This window comes from Lates calcarifer, linkage group LG4 (assembly GCF_001640805.2).
Source record: "Lates calcarifer isolate ASB-BC8 linkage group LG4, TLL_Latcal_v3, whole genome shotgun sequence".
Classification (NCBI taxonomy): Eukaryota; Metazoa; Chordata; class Actinopteri; family Centropomidae; genus Lates; species Lates calcarifer.
Window position 1 is genome coordinate 4,043,940 of NC_066836.1, and position 14,578 is coordinate 4,058,517.

General features: G+C 41.5%; 1 protein-coding gene across 1 annotated transcript in view; it reads right to left on the bottom strand.

Moving 5' to 3' along the window:
* The window catches only part of LOC108884340 (contactin-associated protein-like 4), a 98,594-nt gene that overhangs the window by 15,113 nt on the left and 68,903 nt on the right, over positions 1–14,578 (bottom strand). Inside the window, exons 15-18 of the mRNA XM_018678191.2 lie at positions 13,069–13,196; positions 12,337–12,507; positions 9,383–9,601; positions 1,089–1,328 (exon numbers count right to left, since the gene is read on the bottom strand). Coding sequence (XP_018533707.1) covers positions 1,089–1,328; positions 9,383–9,601; positions 12,337–12,507; positions 13,069–13,196 — 758 coding nt within the window. The remainder of the gene's footprint in view (positions 1–1,088; positions 1,329–9,382; positions 9,602–12,336; positions 12,508–13,068; positions 13,197–14,578) is intronic.

Below are 14,578 nucleotides of genomic sequence, written 5' to 3' on the forward strand. Positions count from 1 at the left end.
TTTAGACATTTCTAATTACAGAAAATAGTTTTAAGAACTGCTGAGCCCTTTCTTTAATTTTCCAGCAGGAACAGGAACAGAGATGGCTTTTTGAAATATTAAACAAAGAGGGAGTCACAGTGACTCACGATGAAATCAAAAACAAAGTGTGTATCAACATGATATGTAAGATAAGTAGGTACAGTCGATGTCAGCATTTGGTGGGAGGAAGGTTAAGAGAATCCTTTTAAAAAAAGTAGAGATGCCTGAACTCACTTAAATTATTGAACTAAAGGTCAATGTGATGATGCATTGTTAATAAATTACCAAAATAGACACCAACACATTAAACAGACACTCCTGGCATCAAACCTCTGATGTAGCAGCTAAGTACCTGATGAGTGTTAAGTGCAGTAAAAGCAGTAAAAAGTTGAAATCAAACTTCAGACAACAGCAGATAAAACACCCACACATGGAGGCTGTTCACATTTTTATTTCTATTTCTATGTAAACTTCAAAATGCCATCTTATTATAACTGCCTGTATCTTGTAGACGAGTTATCAGACGTCAGAAATGTTCGGCTGTAACCTCGGCTGGTGAGACACATGAACTAGCTGAAGTCGATGTAAAGCAGAAGTGTGAGATGACACCGTGCACCATGATGTGATGTGATTAGACAGGTCTCCTAGAGTTCCTAAAACGGTTATGCATGAAGATCAAGATGGAAGTTGAGTAATATTCTGACAACAATATGACTGTTTCAAACATTTCCAGAATATGACATTAACAGTGGAAGAGACAGATATTTTTCAAAGGAGTTGGTGGAGACCAAAACGGAGCGAAAACCAGAGTGAATACTGGGACTTATATTCATCAGGTGGACAAAAACTTGACACCTATTGAATGATAATCCTTCTTTGTCCTCTAAGGTTGTAAATAAGCAACTGTTTGATGAAGAATTAGTCACAACAACTTTCTAATTTGACAATATGTGTTCGTATATGTAAGAAAATAATAACTTACAAAATAATAATAAGCTTTTCCACCAGAATAAATGACAGAGTCAGTAACTTAACCAGCTACAGGAAACTTTTTCTGAAGTCTGTACCTGTATGGCAGAAGACTCCGGTGTAGGCTGACAGGCCACAGTCGCACTGGAAGCCGTTGGCTCTCTCCACACAGCGGCCCTGGTTCTGGCAGAGCGAGCCGTAGCTGCTGCAGTGACCCGGGCAGCCGGGTCGGACCCCGGGTGTGATCTTCGCCCTCTCCTCCAGGTCCAGGGTGACGCCGTTCAGCTGCAGAGAGCGAATGCAGCCCCGGAAACCCTTCTGCCTGGAAGCTGTGCCTCCTGATAACATCAAAACAGAGAAAGACATCAGGATTAGATTTACATTTTAGATGTTCAATGAATGAAAACTGCAAAAACTGTATTTCTAAGTATCAGTATTGTTCAAAAGCATCAGAGGGTTTTTCATCAATGCTTTGAGCTAAATGCTAATGTTAGCAATAATTAGCAATAAACACAAAGGAAAACCCATGCTAATGGTCAGTCATCTTTCAGGTATTTGGTCATAATGATCGTGGCTCTAGAGAAACAGCTAGAGGATCACCAAAGTTATTAAGATTTATCCTCTGGGGATCATGAATCTCTGAACCAAATTCTGTCCCAATCCACTGAGTACATGTTCAGATATCTCACTAGGTGAGTGAGGACTCCAGCTACTGGTGCTCCAGAAAAAGTCAAGGAATCAGTGAAGATAACTGAGATTCATCCTCTGGGGACCTCGAGCATCTCTCCCAAATTTCATGCTGATCCATCCTAATTCTGGCGAGACATTTCACTCAAAACTGAGACATCCCCTGGGAACTGTGGCCCACACTCTTGCCCTCCTTGTTCCAGGCTTCCTCTCATGATAAGTCTGTATGCTTTCTTTCTCTCTGGTTTGTCATTTCTCCTCCTCCCATCATCTAACAGCAGCTCCCACCTGTCGCCTCTGCTCCCTGAGAAGCTCCAGACTGTCAACACTCGTCTTATGAAATTAAATGATGAAACAGCAAAGAGGCAAGAAGCTGAATGCTTAAAAAAAACAGTTCTGGAGACATAGCTTTCATCAGTCTGTCTGCTTGTCTAACAGAACACACTGCATAAGCTCACTTCGGTATTCTGTTCATTCTCTCCGAGACGCAACATGGTCACCTATTGTTCGCTTAGTTCAAACATGACAACCTCCTATTTCTGTAAAGATCACAGGCTGAAACTCATTGTGCTCAGAGCTACAAATCTGGCAGCTTTTTGCTCTCAGAGTTTGAAGCTGACAACGTCCTATTGTACAGCAGCAGCAGCAGCTTTTCACACCAATAAATCACTGAGCTCTGTTAGACTCTCCTCTAGGCCTCCTCTCTCGGCTCTGATTCGACTCATGAAATATTGAACCAGCTAAGCAAGACAGGATATGAAACTTGCCTCAATGTTTCCTCTGACACAACACAATGAAGAGTAATTTTCATCCTTATTAAGTCTACTGAAAATCATTGTTCAACATTTAGGAGTTATAAAACTGAGGGAGTTATGAATGACTATAATTCAGAGGTGACAAACTGTTCTCAGCATTATTAATCTTTAAATAATCATTCACAGGGCTGACACACTTCACGCCCTCACATGCTCTTTAATAAGGTGGCTTTTCCTGATTAAAGCACGGCTTGCACTTGTTACGTAAATGCCTCTGTATGTTAATCACAGCAAGCTTAACCCAATTGTGAAACCATTTTTCTGCAAAGTGAGTCACTTTATTAGATCATGACAGCACCTTTCTTAGATGATAAATGTCAATAAAAACAGTAAATGACACATAAGGACATAATAAGCAAGTCAACACACTCACTACCCAAGCACATGATCAACTTCATCCCCTCTATTCAAGTTGTAGTTGTGGTTTTGTGCTTTTTTTGTTGCTGAGCTGAATCTGATCTGTGATGGCAAGCCTCCTGCTGCTCCTACGATGCTGCTCAACAGCTGTTGTTACATTTAAAATTAAGTCTTATTGCTATTAAATGATGAAAGGTTTTCCTCGCCACTGTTACCTATTGACTTGATACAGAAATCATGTGCGACTGAAGTCGACCCCTCTCAAGATTTTGTACAATCCCTGAAAATTCTGTTTTGGGTGCTTAAAAAAACCAGGTCACAGCTTTAACTCTAACTCTGGGATGGCGTATTTCAATGTGCAACTAGCTCATAACCTTCCATGATAGTTACCATGTCAGATTAGGCAAACATAGTCCCATAAATTTGGTTGCAACGTCATGGCAACTGGCAACAAAAGTTTGATCCTGACCAATCATCGTGTGTCTACGGGGACGAGGGTGAAGAGCAAGGAAAGCCATTAATTCATTCATGCAATAGTTGCCAATTTCATCTGAAATCGACCCTGTCTGGAAGCGAACTGATCATCAAGTTTCTACAAAGCGTAATCTTTAGTCTTAAGCCGTTTTCTTTGTAATTCCACCAGGAGCATTTCCTGGACTGGATGTACAACATAACACCTTTAGCGCTGCTAGAAATTGTTCATCAACATGGTGGTGTATGAGAAAATCGAGCAGGGACCTGAGAAACATCCCTGAGGAGCTCCACCTCTGATCAAAGCAACAAAACAGAAGCAGAAGGATTATTAGAGAACAAACCCTTCAAACAGGGGAGGTTACCTAAGCAGTGAAGGTTTAACCACACATCCTGCTGTAAAACTTCAGCTCAGACAAGGATTAGAGTCTCTGCACATCAAATGGAGACGCTGCTTACAGGAAACACTTAAGAAGAGCATAATGAGAGATTTAAAACGTGGAGATGAAAGAAAACATCAAAGAATCCAAATGCAGATAAATTCCACCTCTGACCAAAGGACCAGAGCGATCAACAGGACCTTCAAAAGAATTTCAACTTCACATCAGGCGAGTACGTCGTCAGCTCTAATGAGACAATCCCAGTCTTTCTACTGGAGATCTGCATACTGTGTACAGTTGCACATACGAGGCCACATGGGAGTGAGGAGAGAGAACAATTAGTGAAGTGGAGATCAAAGCGATCATCAAGGTGAAGCACGTTCAAGTCTGAACATCAGGCGGAGTTGAGAGGCCTGTGTGTGTACAGTGTGGTTTACTGACAAGTGAAGAGGAAACATGTCTGTGAATCAGTCGGTACAGATAATGATTCCAGTTAACCCTGAACTATTTACATTTAAAGTCTGTTTCACAGCGATATGACACATTTGTGATGTTGAGATCAAAAAATACCTTGAAGAAAGAATGCATATATTGGCCATTAGATAATAAACTATAACTGTGTCACTCAATCACCACTCCCTATGTAACAGGCACTCAATAGTTCACTTAATAATGAGCAGTAAATGAGATTTCAGACACTTATATATGGTTATTTTGTGTCATTACTGTCAGGTGTAGAGTCACAATATGATATTTTTTTGCTGATGCTGTAACAAAGGATCAATAAAGTATCTAACTAACTAACTACAGTGAAATATATAGTAAATAGAGTCATTTCATACACATCTGTATCTGTGTATTGTGCAGAATCTGTTTTAAAACTAGAGCTCTCAACCTTTTTTGTAAAACAGACGTGTTTGTGTATCAACAGTCGTTGTGAACAAGTGCTAATTACTGAGCTTAAATGGTCCTCACCTTCAGCTCATCACCACAGGAAGATAAAGATGTTTTTCTTTTAGCTTTTTAACTTTTAATGGATAGAAGACAGTAGAAGGAGAGAGGTGCACAACAAGATGCGAAGGTCCTTGTCAAGTACTGAAAGCCCACTTGGAAGATGAAGTTAGATGAGTTAGAATCGTCTTAATGTGGGTTCACATTAATGTTCACAAAGTTTTGGTTCATCAGTCGTGATCTCAGTCCATTTATCCTCACAACACACAAATAAGCCCTGATACAAGTTAGAAAATGACAAAGAGAGACACTGAGAAAAGAACTGTGGTTACGAAATTAAAAATAATCCAAACAGAGCTTTCAGCAACACTCAGGTAGTGTCTACACACAGACTCTGTGTACTTCTACTGCGTAAAGCTCAAAGAAAGCACAAAAAAACATAGCAGCCTGTTCAGTTATATAATTAATATTCAGCTTCTTACCAAACCATTTTGTTTCCATGCAGCATTTTAGCAAATGTAGTGCAATTCCACTGTGATATGAAGGATTAGTGATGTCAAAATCAAAATATACCTCGACTATACCGCAGCAGGATTTAAGACTAGAGGACCAAACAAAAGCTCATCAGTTAGTACAGAGGACTTGTCAGGAAAACGCTTACATTACAAATTAAAGAATCATCTCCCATCAATACTGCAGCATTTCCAGGGATACATGAAAGTAAAGATCAGAGGAATCCTGAGGAATCATCTACTTCATTTCCCCCCGCGGCAGAGAAGAATAAACTCTGTGTGTGAGCACATCAGTTGGTACATAGCGATGCAGCACAAATACACAAAAGGCTTGACTATCCAAACAAGGTGATACAATAGATTAGAAGCCTTCACAAAAGAGGTAATTTCTGCATTCATTGCATGCTCACTCAAAATTGCTGCGTATGGATTTTTTTCAGCGCCTACAACACAAACAGCAATAAAGGAATTGGAAAATGAACAATGCGGAGGATTATAAATCCATGTGAGGCAATAACACGGCTTATTAATCAAAACAATGGAATTCACTGCCTTATAAAGTGAGGCAGGATTATCACTCATAAACACAGCGTACATTGATATATGGCTTATGAATTTATACAGACCAACACGGCGGCTTATAATTCAAACAATGGGACAGTTTGCAGTTTACAAATCAAGACTTATAAATAGGATGCATGTGGCACGATGGTTTATGAATCTAAACAAGCCAGTGCTGAGAGCTGCGAATCCCAAACTACTCAATATTTTGTTGGATATACAGTATGACTGCAGGGAGTGACTGAGTGTGTGTGAGCTCATGAATAAACTGGACACAGTGAGATGTTGTATTAGTATGTACATAATAATCCTCCAACACAAAAACCCCCAAAACAGAAATGAAGACATCTGCTTAAGCGCTCTGCCAATTTCTCACGTAAAGATCTTTATACTAGAATACTACGAAGCCTGTGGAAAAAAAGCTTAAATTAATTTCCTCTGTTTAAGAGAAAGCTTGAGGTACAAACTGGGGGAGAGGAGTTCGAAAGACGTGAAAGTTTATCTCTCAGTCATTGTTGGAACTTGACCCATACTAAGGACAAGAAGTCGAAATATCTCAGCCTCTGCTGCATCCTAGTCTTCTTTTAGTTTCTTGAAGACGTTTCAGCTCTCATCCACATTTTGGATAAAGAGGACAGAGAGGAGTAAAAGAGGCCATCTCTGTCCGTCTGGAACGTCGATCTTTAAAGAGAGGTGATGGCCTACGACACCAACGAAACCTAAAAGAAGTCCAGGTGCCTTCAACTCTAGCACTGAAGACATCCAAAATCCTTCAGCAGTTCTAACAGTTGGTTGGGAAGGCCCAGGTGTTTAATCCCTGGTGTGGTCCTCAGGGTCGTTGCTCCACCCTGCCATCACGTGAGTGGTTAGGATCACAAGGGTCGAGGGTTGAATGGGGGTTAAGTCGTTTGGTTAAGGATCTGAGGACTGTGTTTTGTAGGTGTGTAGGATGACAGTTGAATCGTCTTAAAGACGTCCAGTTGCCTTCAACTCTATCACTTAAGACTACCATGACCTGGATGACTGAGGACCTTTCTTTTTTAATCAATATAAATCCCTCAACTCACCTTCATTGTATCTATCCTCTCCATCCTGAACTAATTTGGCCAAACATCTGTGATTGCACCAATGCTGTTTTGTTCAAAAAGTTGCTTGATGAACAGCATCCTATTTTCTATTCATGTGAGAGAAAAACTCTGAAAACCAATTAAATATATTTGCAGTTAAAATACAAACTGGTCTGTTGAAGCAGAACCACGGTTGTTGGTGCTTCTGTTTTCACTCATGTCTGTTTGTCGGTTTGTGAGTTTATTTGTCAGCAGGTTTACACAAAAAGCACTGAGCTGATTTGCACAAAACTTGGTGGAGGGTTGGGGCATGGACCAGGGAAGAATCCAATAAAATTTGATGCAGATCCGGTTAAAGGGACGGATTTGGCCTTGGTGGAGGTTATAAGCTATGTTCATGGTCACATACAGTGTAACAGTGCCTTCATTTACAGATTCAGCTGATGTTCAGCAGGTATATTCAGGGTTTATAGTCTTACTCAAGGACACTATAACAGAACATAGTGCTGCTGAGGGATGCATAAGCTGTTACAGGGATCTGATCTTTCGGTTTCTCCATAAACCTGGACCTCAATGGTGCTAAAGTCACCGCTCCTTACAAATCAAGTCAGAACGCTGTTGCACAAACATCCGTTACTGAACCAGTCTGGGAATAAATACCAGCACATTTCCATTCTAATACATAAATCCATCAGGCTTATTCCAGTACATTCCAGTGCTGATAATTCAGAAGTAAACACATACAGGTTTAGGCTGATGGTGGTGACCTGCTGGCTATTCAGAGGGGATTATCAGCCAAACACATTCAGCCAATCAATATGCACCTTGATTTCCCTGCTGCTGCTGCTGCCGCCTTCGTCCAATCTCATCAATGTTTGTTGGTTTGTTTTCCCTCTGCAGCGTGTTTACTGATATGAAGTGACATACGTAATATTTACAGGATGATAAAACCTGATAATAACTGATGGATTTTCATTATTTTTTTCCCTGCAGATCTACACACACACTCAGAGGTTAAACACAGAATCAGACTTGTAGAAGCTGAACCGATGAAGCCGAGATAAACAGAGGAGGAGTATTGATGTAGTTGGTGGTTAGATATTCTCAATGTGCTAATGAATAATTTACAGCTTCAGACTCATTCACAGATTATTTAAAGACCTTTGCTGCATGAAATCACATAACACACTATCTATAATCACTGCTTCCTGCTGCATGTTTATTTACTGAACCTGATTATTGCTCAGTGGTCAGAAACCATCGACTCAACAGCTAGCACTAAGCATTTAGCCAACAGCTGTTTAGCACTTTGTAACAGAATACTTCTGTCTGTTTCAGATTGTGGGACTGTAGGAGGAGGTCAGACTTGCTGGGGTTTGAGGTTTGGGTTTCCAGGTCTATCAGGAGTTTGTGCTGAAGACTAGATGTGTAGACTCTGCGTCTTTCATAACCAACACTGCTTAGAAGACAACAGGATTTAGCCAAGAGGAGATTAGCATTCGTCAAAGATGAGAGAATATTTTTAGCCCTTTTTCTGAGGATTTAATCTCAGCCTGACACAGAGAACAATGAAGGATCACATCCTGCACTAGATGCTCCTGATGTCTCAACTTTACTTTTTCGCTCAGATTTGGACAAACAGGGAGAAGTACTAGTCTCCCTGAAGGCAGGGGAGTTGCACCTTTCTCTACCTCCTACATTTTCTCCTCTGTAAATCCAAACAACATCATCTGCACAAGCAATAAACTAAAATAAAACGTATTATTGTCTCGGTTAATATCTTTATCTGAAATTACCAGTAGAGTCTCTACAGGTAGGTTCCTTTTTGGGGAGATATCAAATCTAAACCTAGACAGATGAAGTGCAAAACAGAACATTTACAGGACTGAAATGCTTCCTTTACTCAGTTCAATAAAGTTTTGTGAGCTTTAGTCCAGTCTGCAGTCTCCAATTTTGCCTTTTCCTGAAACACTGGTGCATCAGTCACAAACACAGAGATCATGAAGACATATGCTGGACGATGGCAAAGTGCAGCAACTGGACTTACCAACACTGACAGAATCACACTCAGCAGAAACACCAACAGACACACAAATGACCAGTGAAGTAATCCCACACTTGTGACACATTATGAGCTTCACCCCAAGAGTTTCATGTTGCATTTTTATCTGTGTAAGGTCACAGAAATGTAAATACTTATAGGAAACATCCTCCTAAGCACAGATGGCTAAATTAGCACCTACGCAGATGAACTATTCTCAACCGAAGGAACCACAAACATCTCTGAACAGATCTCATGTGGGAGGCAGAGAGTTGTACTACTGGGACAGAGAGAAAAAATCCGACTAAAAGGCTAAAGTTCTGTGATCAAGCTGCTGATTTCAGGAGGCGTTGGAGAGATAGATACACTGAGCTACTGGTTCCCTGGAGAACAGAAAGGATACTGTATGAGAGGATATACTGTATACTGTATATATGTGTACACCATAGTAGTGTGGGTGGGAGAGACAGAGAGATAAAAAGCCGACAAAGCCACCAACACTGCTACTAATGAGGGAACCGTTCGCTGCCTACATGCGTTCCCTCCTCACCTATGAACAGCTGGCTGTTGAGCTGTAGGTGGAAGTGTCCGTCAGCAGGAGCCTCCTGCGTGGCGGCAGGGAGCTCGTCCAACCGAAGCGACGCCTCCTTGACGTTGCGCTCGGCTCGGACTCTGTGCCACCGGTTGTCGTTCAGCGGGACGTCCGACTCCACGCGAACCTCGAGCGGGCCGTTACCCACGTCGAAGGAGAAAAGCACCTGGGTGGAGGCTGGAAAGAGATGAGACGAGACAGGAGGGTGGAGTCAGAGGAGAGGTGAAAACGACGGGGAAAACAAGGAGTACATGAAGTGAGAACAAAAATATGATGTTTTCAACATAACTGACAAAACTGACAGCATGTTTGAAGAAGAAATGTTTGGTTTTATGAAATTTCTCTTATCAGTGTTTAATTATTAATTATTCAGGCCTTCAGCTTTCAGACCTTCTGTCTTTTTAGGGGAAAAAAGTTTGAAAAAACCTTCAATAAAAATAAAAAGCCTTGTACTTCTGCCTAACTTCCCTCTTGAAATGAACAGCCAACATATCAGATATGGTCTTAATAATTAGCAATCGCACCTCCTAATGCGTGTACTGGTGCCAGTTTAAAAACAAAATGTATCTTCAAGTCCTCTCCCACAGGGTTAGGGTTAGGGTTATCTCCCAGCTTGGAGATAAAGCGGCAGGTTGTGTAGTAGCTACCAGTAGTTGTGAATAGTTTTGTGTGAGTCTAAAATTACTTTAAAACGACTTTAGAGTAAACAAACTCTCTTGTTTGTTGTGCTTTCGTCTTCAGTCAGCTTGCTCCCTGATTGGTTATCGTTCCCTTCCACGCGACAATCCACAGAGAGCGTGCTCGGCTCTCCTCAGGATTTCTGATATTGAACATGTTTAATATTTATCGGGGCGGTAAAATGACTCTGAACACACCTCACAACACAGGAAAATCTGATAAGATAATCTTTAGAACCATCAGATAATCAGGCCTTTGCTGACTTTGTTCGGGAGGGGGGTTTGGACCAAAAATCTGCCTGATTATCTTTTAGTATGTACCCCAAACACAACTTTGTTTTACCTCTACTCTACTCCCCCCAATTTTGACTTCCTGACTTCCTGAAGTCACCTCCTGAGCCCACAAAGGTATAACACATGTAGGTATAGATCATTGTATCGCCCATGGGACAGTTTGAAGACTCCTACCCATATTTCAAAATCGTACACCTCTTATGTTCATTCCAACAAAAGGAGAGGATCTTGGAGAGTATCTGTGCTTCTTGAAACAAACCCTCATCCTTCATGTTTTGGAGGGAGGAAGATGTATTACTCCGGGAGCAGAGAACAAGATGAAAACAATATCCCAGCTTCCTCCCAGTAACTTCATTTAGAAATTGTTCTCGGGCCCGGCTGCGGTGTTACACAGCGATCTGAGGCGGCTGCCAACAGAGCAGCAGTATTCAGGGCTGGAACAACCACGCTGACAATGATTTCCCTGAGGAGTGATGCTGCTGGTGTGGCAGTGTCCCTGTATTAGATTCTGTGTGTGTGTGTGTGTGTGTGTGTGTCCTTTCAAATCCCATCTATACGAAGATGCAAAACGAAGAAAAACAGCAGACTAAACTTAGACTTAAACTAAACAGGCGCTCACTGAGCTTAAGAAAGCACTTGACTCTAATAAGAGAATGAACATTTCTATGCAAGACTTTCTAAACACTGCTCCATGCTCATGAATGCACACCTCATACTGTGCTGCATTACTGTCACAACCATAAGTGTAGTAAAAAACACCCTTAGGGATATTTATGCCATATTTTAAATGACACCACAGCAAACAGGGTTATAAATGTACAACACCGACCCAGCCACAATGCTGTGGTGCCCATAAAGTGAAAATAATACCCTCCTGGTTATCGGTGTCATATTCTAAACGACACGCACACTGTGGGCGACGGCTGGAGAGCTAAGCAGAATACAGAGCGAGTGGAAACAGAAAATATTGTTGTAGCAATGACAACAGGAGCCTGAAGTGAAGAGAAGTAGATCTTTGTGCTCTCGATCTCAGCTGCTGAACCACCGCTGAAGCAATGCGAAATAAACTTCTCCCTGATAATACAGTAATTTTATTTATTTTTTTCTGTTTGGGTTAAACAAATGAGAAACATCATGGTCATTAATTTGCTTTAGTCAGTGGTCGACATGTTTTCTCACTTTGGACGGAGTCAAACTTGCTGTTTCCCCAAGTCTTTATGCTAAAACGCTCTGACTGAAGGTCATACTCACAGAATTATTCCTTCATAGGTTTGAAGTACGTAAAGAGCAGCATATTCTCAAATGAAGGTCACCATCTGTTTTACATATACTCTATAGTATAAACATCTGTGGACTCTACTCTACTTCTGGGACTATTTTTAGGTCCCAGTTCCAATGAAGAGAAATCTCAATCTGCTTCCTCCTACGTTCACACACTATTTTCTGCTAAAGTTTAACCAGTTTTTGTTATTCTACATGAAAGATTTGTGCATTTTTAAATTTACTTCTGTGCTTTTCTTGCTGGTTTAAAGTGGAATCCATAAAGAAATGCTGGAATAACTTGACTGGGATGAACGGAAATCCTTACGTCAACCACATCCAACACTTCTGGGATGAACTGAATGCCGACTGCCTCATCAGCCGACATCAGACGTCGTAAACAGTGAAGCTCTCATGCAGCCAGCTTCCAGGAAAACGTACAGAGGAGTGAAGGATGTTACATGGTTTTAAATGAGATATGTGACAGAAGCCGGGACAGGAAGGTCAAGACAACCAAACGACCTAAAGTAAACAGTATTCTCCCTCCAGCATAGTTTGACACAGATTAAGTCTGAAACCTCCTGGGTTTTTACACAGATCCAGATTAAGACTTTGACTTCCAGGTTTCACCGACACGTCACTCTAATCCGGATTAATCTTCACCCTCGAGCTCCTACTCACAGCTCAGTTCGATGCGGATGAAATCTTTGATGCCCAGGTTTTCCAGGAACACACCGGAGGACGCCGTGGTTTTGAACAGGAAGGAGATGTCCGCACTCAGCTCTCCGTGGAAGGTGGGGAAGTGGAGGTACGACGTCTCCTTGTCGAAAAACGCAGCGTTCCAGAAGTTCTCTAAAAAAATCATAAAATGAAAATAAAAAATGCAATGAAAAAACTCACAGTCAGGACCTTTAAATGGGAAACAAATGAGCCTACGTGTTCAGGTAATGCACTTACACAAGGGTGTGATTTTTCTGTTATGTGGTCTCGTTTGATTAGTCATACCAAACATTTATTCATCCATCTACTTGGGTAGATATAAATGACTGTAATTACAATTAATTCAAAGAAGAAAAAGCAGCGTGCTACGTTGATTTACCTTGTAATGCGTTTAATGAGAAGCAAGTATGAAAACTTAAAAGGAAATATGCAGTAGAAACAGTTCTGCTTATGATAATAAGCTTCTAGATGTGGAGGTACAGTACCCAGAAGCATTCATTTATCTCATAATTGGCAGGTGAAATAAAATATTAAACACATAATCCTGCATTTCTTGGCTCATTTGTTGAATGTGAATTTATATAAAAACTTTAGTTTAAGACAAAACACAGGAAAGAAGAATAAACAGATGACAGCATTTGATTTCTGTCATCCCTCCATCCAGTGTAACCAGGCAACCAGAGCTGGACTTACTGTCTCCATGACAACGGAGCGGTCCCACCCTGTAGGCGGCCTCTGACCCCGGTCTCTGGACGTCCCCGAGCACCAGGGACCTGACAGGGAGGCTCTCCTTGTGGGTGATCAGGCCCGAGTCATCAGCCCTGAGGGAGGAGGAGGAGGAGGAGGAGGAGAGAGAGGGTAGAGATGAGAAATGAAGAGGTAGGACAAGGAAAGAGGGGAAGAGGAAAAAAGCAAAAGGCAAAGGAAGTGAAAGAAGGAAGAAGGAGAAGGCAGAGAGGGAAAGAAACAAAGTAGGAGAGGGAAAGATGAACAAAAAGGAGGAGAAGGAGCAGAAGGAGTGGGGGTGATGAAGGGGTTGAAGATGGAGCAACAGAGGAAGAAGTAAAAGGAGATTAAAAGAAGGGAGAGGAGGAGGAGGAGGACGAGAAAATTTAGGAAGCAGAGAAGAAAAAGAGTGTGAAAGATGGGTGGAGAAGGAAGGTGGTGGCAAAAGGGAAAGATGATGAAGAAGAAGAAAAAGAAGGAAGAGGAGTAGAGAGCAGGAAGAGAGAGAAAAGGAGAAGGAGGAAGAAGAGAAAAGATGATATGAAGGGATGAATAAAGACAAGGTGAGATGAGGGAAGATGAAAGGAGCAGAAGGTGAGGAGGAGAAGAGGTACAATGTCATAGAGGAGTGGAGGAGAGAGGAGGAAGAGAGAAGTAAAAAGGAGGAAATTTGAAGGAGGAGAAAATGAAGTTGACACACGAAAGAGGAGAAACAGAAGGAGAAGGAGAGAAAGTATTATTATGAAGACAAAAAAGATACAGAACTTTTTATTGGATTAACATCTCTTAAAATTCAGTCAACCTGCTCGCGTGAACTACAAACTGTGCTGCTGAATATTACAAGACTGTATTACAAGACGGTGCAGCTTCTCCGACGATTCCTCAGGAAAGACATTTTAATGGTGAGTCAGATCGTATCAGTGTCCATCCTGACACTCAACACCCTCATCTCTCATCTCCTTCAATTTCTGTGACAGCCATTTTCCACAAGTGCCTCCCTCCCTCCCTCCCTCCAGACAGACAGACAGACAGACAGACAGACAGACAGACAGACAGACAGCTGAGCGAGCAGCTTCATTCATTTACACCCGTGTTCAGCTTTATGCTCTTCCGATAATCTATGTATCAATCTTGTTGTCAGGTGAGAGAAATCTCAGAGCGCTGTGAGAATCTGACGAATGATCTGTAAAAACACTGGCAGCGCTGAACGGTTCGACAGCTCTGGACCGAGGAGACGCCAGAAAGAGGGAAGTGAAGTGTGATGAAGACAGCAGGATCGGTCAGGACGTCACACGTGGTCAGAAAGTTTTATACCCATAGAAAAGTTTTGCTACAGGTTGGTTTTAAATGAAAGTTATAAAAAGCAGCGATTGATGGTTTGAGAGGGGATTCATCTGTGTTAGTGACAATCATATTCATCTGTATGTTACTTGTGTAGTCCATCTACCCCAAAGGTTTCATTTATTCTCTTTGAATG